The 13,612-nt window shown below is 39.3% G+C and overlaps 2 protein-coding genes across 3 annotated transcripts in view; one reads left to right on the top strand and one right to left on the bottom strand.

The window, feature by feature from the left end:
- The window catches only part of LOC124722991 (arfaptin-2), a 55,841-nt gene extending 49,496 nt beyond the window's left edge, over positions 1–6,345 (bottom strand). The window contains exons 1-2 of one of the 2 annotated variants that reach the window (XM_047248160.1): positions 6,314–6,345; positions 5,766–6,014 (exon numbers count right to left, since the gene is read on the bottom strand). In XM_047248160.1, coding sequence (XP_047104116.1) covers positions 5,766–5,961 — 196 coding nt within the window. In that variant the 5' untranslated portion in view covers positions 5,962–6,014; positions 6,314–6,345. Of the gene's footprint in view, positions 1–5,765 lie in introns of both variants that reach the window. The other variant, XM_047248159.1, reaches the window with a different exon arrangement.
- Positions 6,346–6,732: 387 nt separating this feature from the next.
- Positions 6,733–13,612, top strand: part of LOC124722910 (lipoamide acyltransferase component of branched-chain alpha-keto acid dehydrogenase complex, mitochondrial) — a 96,265-nt gene continuing 89,385 nt past the window's right edge. The window contains exon 1 of the mRNA XM_047248057.1: positions 6,733–6,943. Within this exon, the coding sequence (XP_047104013.1) occupies positions 6,875–6,943 (69 nt within the window). The 5' untranslated portion in view covers positions 6,733–6,874. The remainder of the gene's footprint in view (positions 6,944–13,612) is intronic.

Raw genomic sequence — 13,612 nt, 5'->3', positions numbered from 1 at the left:
TTTATACTGCATTAAAATTTTGCAGTAATTTAATATTCAGCCATGGACATCTGCATTTTCTTGGGCCATGCAATTTTGGTAGTGTCATTTGAACATACGGTCAAGGTCACAGCTTCCATTCCAGCTTCAACAACAATAGTACTGTCTGTCCTTTGGCATGTATCCTGATTCCAGTTACAGTTCAGTACATAGTTCTAATCTTTCAAGAATGCAGCATATATATTTTTAATTTTATTTTATATGTACCTTAAATCTTGTTGATACAATGTCTGTATATAATATGTCATACATGTCAATTGTTTAACTGAGCTACCTTCATGCCCAACAAATGATAGGCAAGTTTACAAGTACATAAAAATTAGAAGGCAGTTAAAATTTGATTTTATATGTGATAATGAAAACAGGTTAAAACTGTGTCAGACCAGGACCTGATCTCTACTTGCTTCAGGCAGTGTTCTACTTGTTCACACATCTGACCAGGATTCAGACTTCAATTCAAAACATAGTAACTCCTCTCTCCTACTTTTCTAAACTCCTTGGGGGCTCTCCAGTATATCCTGGTGGGCAAACATCTTTGGGAGAAGGGATATTCTGATTGATCAGTATTTATTTACACCATTTAACTGCGGAACATGAACATTTTTATAAGGAAGAAAATTGCGCAAAAGTCTATATGAGGAGGGTCAACAAAAAGCCTAAGTTAGTGCTTTCGTGCATGAACAGAGCAAAACATGAATGTCCATAGATGGTATTTAATGCATAGACAATGAACACTGAAAATACAAGGGACACCTATTAACAAAGTTTTGGAGATTACACTATAATCAACATTTCAGTCAGTAATTTGGTTTTTATTACTAACATTAACTGAAAGTGCTATAATAGTTTCTCTTTAGTAGCCCGAGTTTGTCAAATCTATTTCTTATGCGATTGATTTCAGATTAACAAGAAATTCATTCTCAGGCCTGTTTAAGAAAAGTGAACTTCTACAACTTATGAAACCAAAACATCTAATCCTCATTATCAAATAAATCATCAGCTTAGGAGCTAAACAGCTTCCACATGTCACAGGGACTAAAGATGGCACCCAAGTCAAGGAGCTATTACAAAGTTGACTTTCTGTAATATGACTGTGGAAAATTAACAAAATAATCATGCTTTGAAGTGAACTTATGGTGTTGACAGTTCTTGCACTGTGTGAGGATGATGGGAATTCATTGACATTGGCGGCCAATGAGCATCACTGGATCTAATTATTTCTTTCAGCAGAAGATAAGAGTTGATTACATTTGTTTTTGATATGGACATCACCAGAATAACTTTTGATGATATGACTGTGAATTTTAAGACTGTTTACTGATTTTGATATTTCTTTGGTGACTTCAGAAACTGGGATGTGCAGACAGACAGACTGGAAGCGAAGCCTGAGGCCCAGGCTAGGTCAGAATATGACCATTTGGTTGAAGCTGGTGAAGCTAACAAATGCTACAGCAAAAAACCTGGTTGTGGTGACAGACTGATCTTTCGCTTAGGCCAAGCTCTAGGTTACATTGAAATGTGATAATCTGACTGTGAGTTGGTGAAGCCAACAAATCTCAACACAAAAATAAGATCATCATGTACACTGATTTGTCATGTAGTTCAAGCTATACATTCATCATCGCAGTAACCCCCCCAAAATACGTACTTTTCCAGTGCAATCTGTCAATCGCAAATGTACTTTATTTCAGCTATAGTGAACTAAATTTCTTAGATAAGGTTTAAGAACTGATTCATTGTACATCTAAATCAGCTGCATAGGAAAACAATGGTGATACCAGATGGCTAAATAAAAATTGTTATTGGCACAGAGGTTGTGGTTTTCCCTTTGACATAAAATGTGTAGCTTTTGTAAAATGTTATATTCTTAAAAGTATTGTAACTTAACAAAAAGTGACATAAGGCAGTTACTGAGGGAGCAAGGGTACCATTTCACTGCAGTAGAATAATATACAATAATTCTGAAGTACCACATATAAATAATTTCTGCAGAATGCTCTTTAAGCAACTGGACATCCTGAGCAAAGCCTTGCTATTAATTTACTGCCTCCCGAAGTTTGGTTGTTAACCAGAACCATCTTTTGGAAAGAGCGTTAACTTTAAACAGAAATAATGAGTTGTACTCTTCATGAATTGTCTACTCGACAACGAATGGAAAATTCTGACTGTATAAAAATTTTTGAACAGGGGAGAGAGAGAGAGAGAGAGAGAGAGAGAGAGAGAGAGAGAGAGAGAGAGAGGGGGGGGGGGAGGGGGGGAGGGAGGGAGATAGGTTAGTTAGTTATTGGTATGTCCTGTAGAACATAACTGTGACCTCTCGTTATGATGGAGGAGTTAGATATAGAACACATTATCAGCAAAAAATATGGCAACATGCTAACCAATTATTGTATTATTGATGAGATATGATTTCAGTTTTTATCTAAGGGTAATTTTTTGGTCTACTTAATTCTTTAGGTCACCAGATAGGTGGTCATAGCTTTGGGTCAAGAGGAATATTTTATATTTGATACTAATACTCACCTTTGACCAGTAACATAACATTAATGGCTGCTGTGATGTCACACTTTGGTGCATATTTTAACAGTCTGTTTATTAGCTGGTGAAGCCAACAAATGTAAAGAAACACCCTGGTTGTGGTGACAGACTGATTTTTAGTTTAGCACGATTAGAAAAGAAAGCAGTAATGATTATGATGTTATTGTTGCCATGTTGTTTACGACATTTGTCACACAGACCATTTTGGGGTGGGTTGGGAGGAGTCTATGTGGGATTGGGTTCTGATTAGGCATAGGAAACTTGTTTGCATTGGCACAGATGATAGCAGCAAGTATCCATGGTGGAGGATAAAAAAAATGCATAAAAGAAGTAAAAATATGTGGGTAAAATTCACAACAGGCACAAGACGAATAAAGTATGGGGAAAAAGATGAAACATGAGGGAGTATGGCCGATAGTGAAAACTACCTAAAACGGATGTAAAAATGCAATGACGTCAGAGAGAAAAATAAGTAAAAAGACAATAATAATGTGCTGCAGGTTGTTGGTTGGATATGTGTGAAAAGAGAGTGGACAGCAGGTGTACATTGATTAAATGACATTAGTATGTGCATGCTGGAATAATGGGAGAAAGGGGGAGGTGGCGGTAATGTCTACGTTCTAAGTTCAGGTGGCACAGGTAGGTACAGTAAATAACACACATACATACATGACACTGAGTGAGGAAGTATAACTAATTTGAAGGTATGGAAGTAATTATATTAGCAGGAAGAATGTGATTATGAGATGCTGTACGAACATTCTGTGCAGTCACATAGTCACGTGTCGTGTGCAGAATAGATTGTTGATACAGGGTGTTTCGTAAGTCAGAGTGTGTGTGGTTTTGAAGGCAACAGAAAAGACACAGGAAAGAAGAACAGAAAAGGAGATACACTGATTAAGGTAATGCATTAGAGAATAGGAACAAAGGAAAACAGTATTGGGTTATGGGATGGAAAAAAAAAATCCATTAGGCTGAATCAAACAATGGACAGTCCTGGGTGGGAAACCAACAATATTATGAAAATTATAGACAGCTAGACACCAAACAGAGGAAAAATTGAGGTGCAGAAAGGCATAACAAAAATACTGTTATGCACTTAAGCTTTTGGCCAAAAGGCCTTCTTCCAAAATAGAAAAAAAAAACCACACACACAGATTCACACAAGCACAGCTGCCACATAAATGGCCATTGTTTCCAGCCGGAGACAGTGGTCATGTGTGTCCGAGTTGTGCTTGTGTGTGTGTGTGTGTGTGTGTGTGTGTGTGTGTGTGTGTGTGTGTGTGTGTGTGTTTTCTACTCTGGGGCCTTTAGAAAAAAAGCTTAAATGTAAAGCGGTCTTTTTGTTGTGCCTGTCTGCGACTCAACGTCTCCTCTATATGGTGAGCAGCAATCTACCCTTCTCATAATACTGTTATAATTCCATCCAGAACTTTTTCATTGTTTGATTTTCCCCTTTATCCAAAGATTTTTATGGTTGAATATCTCACTCCCTACTGTGCCACAATAAGAGTGAGTGATGGATGGTGTGAATCTCCCTCCAGGAAGGAAGATGGGGTTTAACGTCCCGTCTACACTGAGGTCGATATAGACAGAGCATAAGCTCGGATTGTTTCAAGGATAAGAAAGGAAATCTGCAGTGTCCTGTTACAGGAATTATCCTTGCATTTGCCTGGAGTGATTTAAGGAAATCATGGAAAACCTAAATCTGGTTGGATGGACACAGATTTGAATATCTGAACCATCATCGTCCTGAATCCTAGTGTAATGTGCTCATGACTGTGTCACACTGCTTGGTATCTCCCTCTAGTATTATATTTATGAATGTTACCATTGTGTTCAAGCTGTGATTGGCTATTGATACACTTCATAAAGGAGTAAATGAACTGTGAGATTGTTGTCAGTATGCACAAATGTTTAAACTGCATTCCAGAGAAGATACCACATATTATCCTTAATGTAGATGTTAGAGGTTTAAAGAGATCTGTCACAGACAACTTCTGGTTTAGTTTCTTATCAATATAAAAATCCAAAAATTTAGACTATTTTGTTTCATTTATGGATTTACCCTCATACATTATTTCCGATACTATGAACCCTATGTATAGTGTTTTATCTAAATTCAGTGAAAGTCCATTGGCAGAAAACTAGTGATTAATTTCTGAGAAATTATTCAGATTTCAGTGTTGAAGTTACTCCATTAGACTCTATTACAATACTTCCATCATCAGCAAAGGAAACTATTTCTGCTACTTGCATATATAATTAAATATAATTCATATATACAAACAATAAGAGCACACTCAATATTAATTTCTGTGGCACACTGATACTGAGAATTCCCATTCTGATGATGTTTCGCCAAGAAAACCCCTCAAGCTTTTTAACTGCAACACTCTGTATCCTTTTAGTTACATAGAATGAAAACCGGTTACCAGCACGATCTCAGATTCCATAACATTTGGGAGAACGCTGTGAGCTGCACAATCAAATGCTCTTGACAGGTCAAAGAAAATACAGCCAATATTTTGCCACTTAAATTTCGTGAAATCTGTTTCATAAATTTAAAAATAGCATGTTCTATTGAGAGATCATTTTGAAACCTAAATTCAGGCTGACAACACACGGTATCATATTTTGAGACAGATGTGTCTCCATGTTTCATGTAAACATACATTAAAGACTTGTGTATGTAGATAAGAAATAGCTATAGGTCAAGAAAAAGTGCTGCTGCATGATCCAAGGAATATGAACATGGAACAAACCACCTCACTTCAATGGAGGAATCATGTCACAAGCAACCACTATGTTTCTGTGAAGACAAATTATTTGTGTACCACCAAATTGAAAAACTCCTCTGTACTGCAATGTGTGAATCTTATTCTCTTTATGTTCTTGTTTATAATGGTGAGAGACAACACATCTCTTTTTGTAAGTATTATGACACCTAAGACAAAGCACATGTGAATGTACATTTAACGATGTTTCGCAAATCATTAGGTAACATTAAGTATCTGACACGAAATCATTATGATGATTTTGACAGATAATGTCATCTGTAATTAACACCACACGATGTTTATGTTTACAAACATTGAGTGTCGTGATGTAACTAATACTCGAAGGAACGAATAAAATATTCTTAACAATGAGACAATAAAGTTCAAATAACAGTTGGTGATATTTACCTGCAGTCTGACTTAGAGGTAATGATGTCGGGTGTTGGATAAAGCCCATACGCTGCGGTGTCGGGGGAGCTGTTCCTGAGTGTACAGCTGTATTGCTATCATTCATCACCGGCGTATCCTTCAGCATTTCGTGTATATTCCGCTCCATTGGAGGGCTCTCACGCATCTGATTTGTAGGCATAACAGCCTGTGACATTTCAACGGAGTCTTATTTTCTTCAATGAACGTTATGAAGAAATTTACAAAGAACTATAAAAAAATAATTATAAATGAATATACGTTCAAGGCTGATGATAACTGTCTAAGATACAAGCAATGGAATTGCCACGGCGTATAAACTGTCACAAAAACCTCTTAATGTCATTAGTAAAAAATGGCACATAATTCCAGCCCGTTTCGTACGTAGTTTAACCTATACGTCATTCTCTCCGGTTAGTTACTATAATATTTGAGTCAAGTATATTAAAAAATCACAAACCAAAAACCGAACTCAGTAATTTTAAATAAGTTTCTGCAATTCAAAATGAACTACAAAACAAACTGCTTACAAACGCTTAGCCCCTCTACCAACCAATATGACGTCACACCACGCAGTTTTGCATGAGCAGTACTGCTCTGCAGATGACGGTAGTCGATGTGCCAATAGAAAACTAAATATTTTGAAAATGTAGACGTCGCAGAATTGTTTGCTCCAGGCACAAATGCAACTTTATCTCAATTAAACAAAAGTAACGAGGAAATATCCTGATATTTAATTTAAACAAAAGGAAAATTAAACTTACAATACTTTAATGAATCTTAAATTACCTGTAATGCTTCCAAAATCACGTAATAAACGAATTTTTTGGGTAATTTGGTCACATTAATTTCCTGCATAGAAAAAAGAAACAATTAAGGCGGTCTCTTTTCTTTTTTTAAGATCATATGAAGTAATTTAACAATGGTAATATCTTTGAATACACGTGTAGGAGATGGATAAGGAAACAGGAAGTGTTTACTATTAGAAATGTCTACACCCGTTGGTGTTTAGTTGTTTGTTTTGAAAGTTGTTTCGCGTAATTGTGTCCTAAATTTGATTTGGATTGAGCTTCATACATTCCAGACAAACTATGGCAACGTACATAAAAACTTTGAGCCTATCTACAGTTAAGAACATTTCTGGGAAAGCTCCTATAAGGGTAAAAACAGCTTCTTGAATTTTTGTGGCACATTTGATATGTATTTATGGACAAGGCGTTGGACTTAAATACGGAAACACCGCGAGAAATGCATGCTTTAACATAACTGCAGATGCTGGCAAAGCCTGCATGTTGTTTTGTTGTATTCCATGATTCAGATACGGAAACACCGCGAGAAATGCATGCTCGAATATAAATGCAGATGCTGACGAAGCCTACAGGTTGTTCTGTTGTATTCCATGGTTCAATGTTTGCCCCCAGTGGTTATGCTGTGTTTCAAGGCGACAGTGTCCCTGTTTAAACAGCTCACATTGCGCAGGACTGGTTTTGTGAACACGAGGGTGAATAATCGCATTTTCCCCTGGCACCACAGTCACCAGATCTCAATATTATTGAGCCTTTGTGTTCTACTTTGGAGAGGAGCGTGCGTAATCGCAATCTACGTCTACCATCGTTCCTGAACTTGACGATATTTTGGAAGAATGGTATATGATTCCTTGAAAACATACAGGGCATGTATTTATCCATCCCTGGACGACTGGAAGCTGTTTTGGATGCCAGTATTTTCCCTATACCGTATTAAGACATAGTACTGTGTTGTGTGTATGGTGTTTCCATATTTTTGTCCATCCACTGTAGTTATATGCATGCTTAAGGTGTAGGTAATGTCAGTGTTTTCCGGTGAATTTTTATGTACAATCGGACCGAACTGCTGATCAGCAATCTTCCCGTAGATTTGGCAAGAGGTTGTACTTCACCGCTTTTTTTCCCCCTGGGTAACTTATAATGCTTGATTCGATTTCCTTTTTCAGTGGCGTAAATAAAATTATTTATTCGTCCTTAGACCATCCTGCACAACAGTATCGGACATATCAGATATCACAGAAATAAGAAATACATTTATAAAACCTATATAAAGTAGGCGAGGATAGGGTAGGAAGTCGGCCATGGCCTTGTCAATGGGTCCATCCCAGCATTCACAGTAGCAACTTTGGAAACCCCAAGCCAAGATGGCCAGACGGGATAGGAAACCCTCTTCTCCCAAACATGAGAACACTGCAGTAACACTGTCTTAGCCACCTTGCTCGGTGCGTGATTGGAAAGGAAACTCTATACACTGGTGCTTTTCATGGTTAGTGAGATGAATGGCAGGTAGCGTTAAATGTAGGAAAATGTATTTAATGCAGATGAGTAGGAAAAATGAAGCCATAGTGTTTGACTGCAGCATTAGTAGTGGCCTACTTGATACAGTCACGTCTTTTAAATATCTGTGTGTAATGTTGCAAAGCGATATGAAATGGAATGAGCATATGAGGAGTGTGGCAGGGAGGGCAAAAGGTCAACTTCGTTTTAATGGGAGAATTTTTGAAAAATGTTGTTTGTCTGTAAAGGAAACCATATATAGGACATTAGCGCAACCTATTCTTGAGCACTGCTTGAGTGTTTACGATCCACAAGAAGTTGAATTAAAGCAAGACATTGATGCAGTTCAGAGACAGGTAACTAAATTTGTCACTGGTAGGTTCAAACAACACACGTGTTATGGAGATGCTTTGGGGACTCAAATGGGAATCACTCTAGGGAAGGCAACATTCTTTTTGAGGAACAATACTGAGAAAATTTAGAGAACCAACATTTGAAGCTGATTGCACAACAATCCTACTGCCAACAACATACATTTCCCCTAAGGACAGCAAAGATATGAGAAATTAGGACTCATATGAAGGTATATATCCAGTTGTTTTTCCATTGCTGTACCTATGAGTAGAGCAGGAAGGGAAACGATCGGCATCCTCCTCACGCGCTGTACTGTGGCTTGCGGAGTATGTATGTAAATGTAGATCATCTGCAGAAACTTCGGCTCCCTACACTCAGCCGGAGAAGCGGTATCCTCATCTGATGTGTACCATCAACAGGGCACCCTTTAGGAAACCCTCTCCCCGGAAGTCTGTAGCCCAGCAAATGGACAGCTGCCAGTGGCTGAAGGAGCTGTGGACTGTGGGTCCCAGGGCTGACCACTCATCTCTGGTTGCTATGCCAATGATGGATAAGCCCTCACAAGATTCTCAAGTGTGAAAAGTAGTGAAAGAGAAAAATAAGAAATCATGGAAGAAAGCTACTCCTGTGACTCCAGAGGTGCCATACCCCTCCAAACTGTCCCATTCTGAATCAATGTTCATTGTTGTTTTCATCCCCTTTGGTACAGACAGTGACCCTGGGGCATGACCTATCCTTCTGGTCCTACATGCTTAACTAGAATACTTTTAACAGGCTAATTCAATGCAGTGAGAATGGATATTATTTAGACTGGATATTATTTTTGCTTGCCAGAACTAAAACCACTAATTTCTTCTGTTTCTGCAATCTGTGTTGCCCCCCAAGAAACGCATTTCACTGACGACCATTCTTCAACCTCTTGAGTTTGCCTTGCGTTCCGTCAGAACCATACTGACCCCAAGAGAGCATCTGGAGCAGTTTGTACATTGGTTCACACAGATATTGTCAGTGAGTGGATTCCCCTCAGTACCATATTGGAAGCATGAGAGTCTGAATGACCCCAGCTATCATCATTTGTAACATTTAATTACCTTCAGGCAGGGGACTGACACACTTTTAGAGAACCAACTTAATCCAATAAATTCTCTCCTCCTTTTCTCCTTCTCTTCACAGAGCCAGCTGTCAATTGTGAAGCATTGCTATCACCTTCATTCCCTCATCATCAGATTGCGTTAACAATGTTGTGGGGTATGTCTCCAGTGTGATCACTCACAGCCTCTGGAGCTGCTGTTCCCCTTTCTACAGACCTCTTCCACTGTGGACCAATGCTATGGTGGACCGAAGACGTTGCAATAGCTATTCAAAATCTTCAAAGGGCCCTGCATGGACTCGAGCAACATCCCCCTCAGACCACGCTCATTGCTATTAAGTGGCTTCATGCCAAGGGTCACTGTCTACTTAAATGAAATTAGAAGGAATACTGGGAGTGCTACATCTTCTCCTCAAAAATGTATTCCTTTTCAACCCAGGTGTGGACCAAGATCCATAGTCTTCTGGGCGTGCAAAGGCCATCAACTGTTCTGGGTCTCTTCTTTCATAGGGCTATTTCTACCAGTGCACCAGTTCTTGTTTTAACACCTTGTGACCCACTTCCCAACAATGTGCACAGCTGGCTACTTTTTGAATGCATGAAAGGCATGTTGAAGACATTTTTACCCCCATAATGCTAAATTATATAATGAACCTTTCACTGATTGGGAACTGTTCCATGCTCTTGACTTGTGACATGAAATGGCCCCAGGTCTTGATTTGGTTCATAATCAGATGGTCCAGCATCTGAAAGGCTCTGTTTACTTAGGGTCTTCAACCGCACTTGGATAGAAAATGTTTTCTTCTCATAATGGCGAAATAATATCATTGTACTAATCCATAAATCAGGCAAAAACTGCATGTCCATCAACAGATTCTAACGGATTAACCTCACCAACATACTCAGCATACTGTTTGAAAGGGTGGTAGCATGACGATTATGCTGGGTTCTTGAATTGCAAGGGCTTTTGTCTCCCTAATAGTATGGTTTCCAAGAGGAACAATCCACAACCAACCATCTTGTAAGGTTGGAATCAGCAATCTTGATGGGCTTTTTCTAAACATCAAAACCTCATTGTAGTTTGTCTTGACCTACGTAAGAGATAAAACAGTGCTTGCCGACATCACGTTTAACTTATCGTCCATGAGTGTGGCTTTTGAAGCTTTCTACTAATTTTTATTCATCACTTTTTATCTCATTGGTTGTTTCAGGATAGAATAGGTACATTACTCAGCTCCCCATGAGTCCAAGAGAATGGTGTCGTGCAGCACTCCATACTGAATGTTACTCTCTTCCTCATCACCATTGATGGGAAAGTGACCTCTATCCAACCAGTGGTGCTGTGTGTTGATGACTTTTGTATTTGGCCTAGTTCCCGTTCTGCAGTCTGGCCAGAATGCCAATTTCAAGGGACCCTCTGAAGGGCATCCACTGGCACACTTTCTATTGTCTTCCAGTTCTTACCCATGAATATGCAGGTCATGCATTTTTGTCATCGTACCATTTTCCATCTTGACACTGATCTCTACTTGGATACACAGCACTTGAGCTTTGTTGTAAAGTCCCAATTTTTGTGGCTCCTCTTTGATAAAAAGTTGATGTGGCTGCTCCATATTTGTCAACTAAAGACTAGCTGCATTCGAAAGCAGAGCACACTACTCTCCTCCATATTTACCATACCCTGGTCTTGTCCTGATTGGACTATGGTTGCCAGATTTCCAGCTCAGTGACACTTTTTGCTTTGAAATTATTTTTACCCTGTCCATCATAGTGGAGTAAGATGTTACTGGTGGCTTCTGGACTACTCCCGTAGCCAGTCTCCTTGACAAAGTGGAGATCTTCCCTCTTCAATTCGGATGGTACCAACTCTTGCACATTAATGCAATCACCATCCAGCGGTTTCCTAATCAACCAACTTACAAATTCTTTTTGCATACAAGGGGCATTGACTCCAGATGCCTTCCCTCAGGTGGGATTACAGTTACAATGTGTCTCAAAGCCCTCTGATGGCACCTCTGCCTAACTCCCTCAGAATGTGCTGTCTGTGTTTTCCTACTCACCCACCTGCCCTACAAGACCCTCCCACCTTGATCAGTATCCAGACCATGAATTAGGACCAATCTAATTTAAGGACATAAATTTTTATGCACATGACTTTCTTGTGTCTGCCTGTCTGTTCCTATCAGTTCTTCAGAAGTATGAGGCTGCTATCATCATTTACACTGACTACTCTAAAACCAAGGATAGGATGGAATATGCTTTTACATCATGACTGATCAGAAACAACATTTGTTGGTGGGAACATGTAGTGTTTTTAAAGCAGAGCTGATAGTCTTTAACAGAGCCTTACATTTTATTAAACAGACCTCAACCACTTTTTAATTTGGAGTGACTCAATGAGCTGTCTCCAGGCTATTTACCTACGTTATTCTTGTCACCCTGTAATGTCTATTATTCATGACCTTCTCTGTGACCCAAGTCATACTGCCTGTTCATTTCCTTTCTCTGGGTACCAGGTCATGTGGGTATCCCAGGGAATATTTTGATAGAGAAGTGATTACTCACCCAACATTCATTTTGACAATCCTAGGTGCATATTTGTGGGGGCAAATAAGACCCCTCCTTATTCGGAGATGGAACATCTGGTGGGCCACTGTGCTCTCTGACAAACTCCACAATAGTACTGCTGCACTGGGCTCTTGTTAGATTCCTGGACTATTCATACCAGATTAACCCATAGTTTTATTGTTTGTTATGAGCCAGCACTACAGTGTGGTTCCAGAGCCTTAGCAACAGTGTCTCACATCCTGATAGAATGCTCATCCTCCTGGCTCTCCATGCTAACCGTGGTGTCTGCAGATTCTTTGCTTATAATTTTGGCAGACTACTCACAGAAAACTTGAACTGGTTCTCCATTTTCTATGTGAAAATGATTTTTATTCTCAGATATAACTTCGAACTACTTTCTAGTTCAGTTTGGGTCATCTCCAAACACATGCTGGGTTTGGGAGATCCTCAACCCTACCTTCTCTGTCAGCTGCCTTGGTCAACCTTATTTTACTCTGTTTTAATCCCATTTATTTGTGGTTAGTCCCTTTTTTGGCTACACTGTATTTTCCATTTTAGGGGTATCACTCCCATGTGTAATGGGTGTAGTTTCTCTGTAACACTTTCACTGGAATTGATCTAGGTTGGGTAAACTGTGGGAGGAACAGTCCCCATTGGATTAGAGCCCCAGGAAGCACCTGCCTGAGCCCCCACCCACCTCCAGACATGTTTATTTCTCTCACCTTATTTTATTATTGTTGATACAACTGATGTCCATTACGTTTTTAGCTGTCTGTATTATTAATCTCCCAGCTAAAAGGCATTCTTTACCCCGTGACTGTCTTTTCCCATAATTCAGTTGGCAGGGGTCAGATGCAGCTGGGCTTCCTCTCACCACAGGTGAACCATGGGGGACCCAGTGTCTGCTCTGACTTATGTACTAGACAGAGTGATTACTTTTACTTCTCTTTAAACTATTTCTCATCTCTGGAATCAATATTGCATTGATTGCCTCGATGTTACCACTCCTACATACTTCCATAATTCAGTCACATTTCTGGCTGGCATCACTAACTCCAGATGAAATATCTCTTGACCGAGGGACCTTGCTGTTCAGTCCCTTAAGGCCTAACCATGAGGCCGATGAAAACTTTGTGATTTTTCACACTGCCACCTTGCTGGAAAGCTGAAAACGACATTCACTAGTATTACTCTTCGGAAAAAGTTTACATTCACACGCAAATGAAGCAATGTTTATGAAAGCAAGCACTTCGATCTATTTGATACATCCCTGTCAACAGTTGGGCAACTATTGCTAAATTGTATGTAGTATAGACACCTAACATGAGAACCCATCACTGCTATACATTACACCTCAAGAGAGAAGTCCCAGTTAAGTTGTCCCCCATTTGTACTCCAGTTCCGAAGGGAACAATTATTTTTAAAATATTGTAACTCTAATAGCTGCTTTGTGTATTACACCACACAATGTGTGCAGTTGATGTAAAAGTCACATGTGCAATCTGCTGGGTTCC

Source organism: Schistocerca piceifrons, chromosome X (genome assembly GCF_021461385.2).
Source record: "Schistocerca piceifrons isolate TAMUIC-IGC-003096 chromosome X, iqSchPice1.1, whole genome shotgun sequence".
NCBI lineage: Eukaryota > Metazoa > Arthropoda > Insecta > Orthoptera > Acrididae > Schistocerca > Schistocerca piceifrons.
This window is presented reverse-complemented; position numbering and strand designations above follow the sequence as displayed.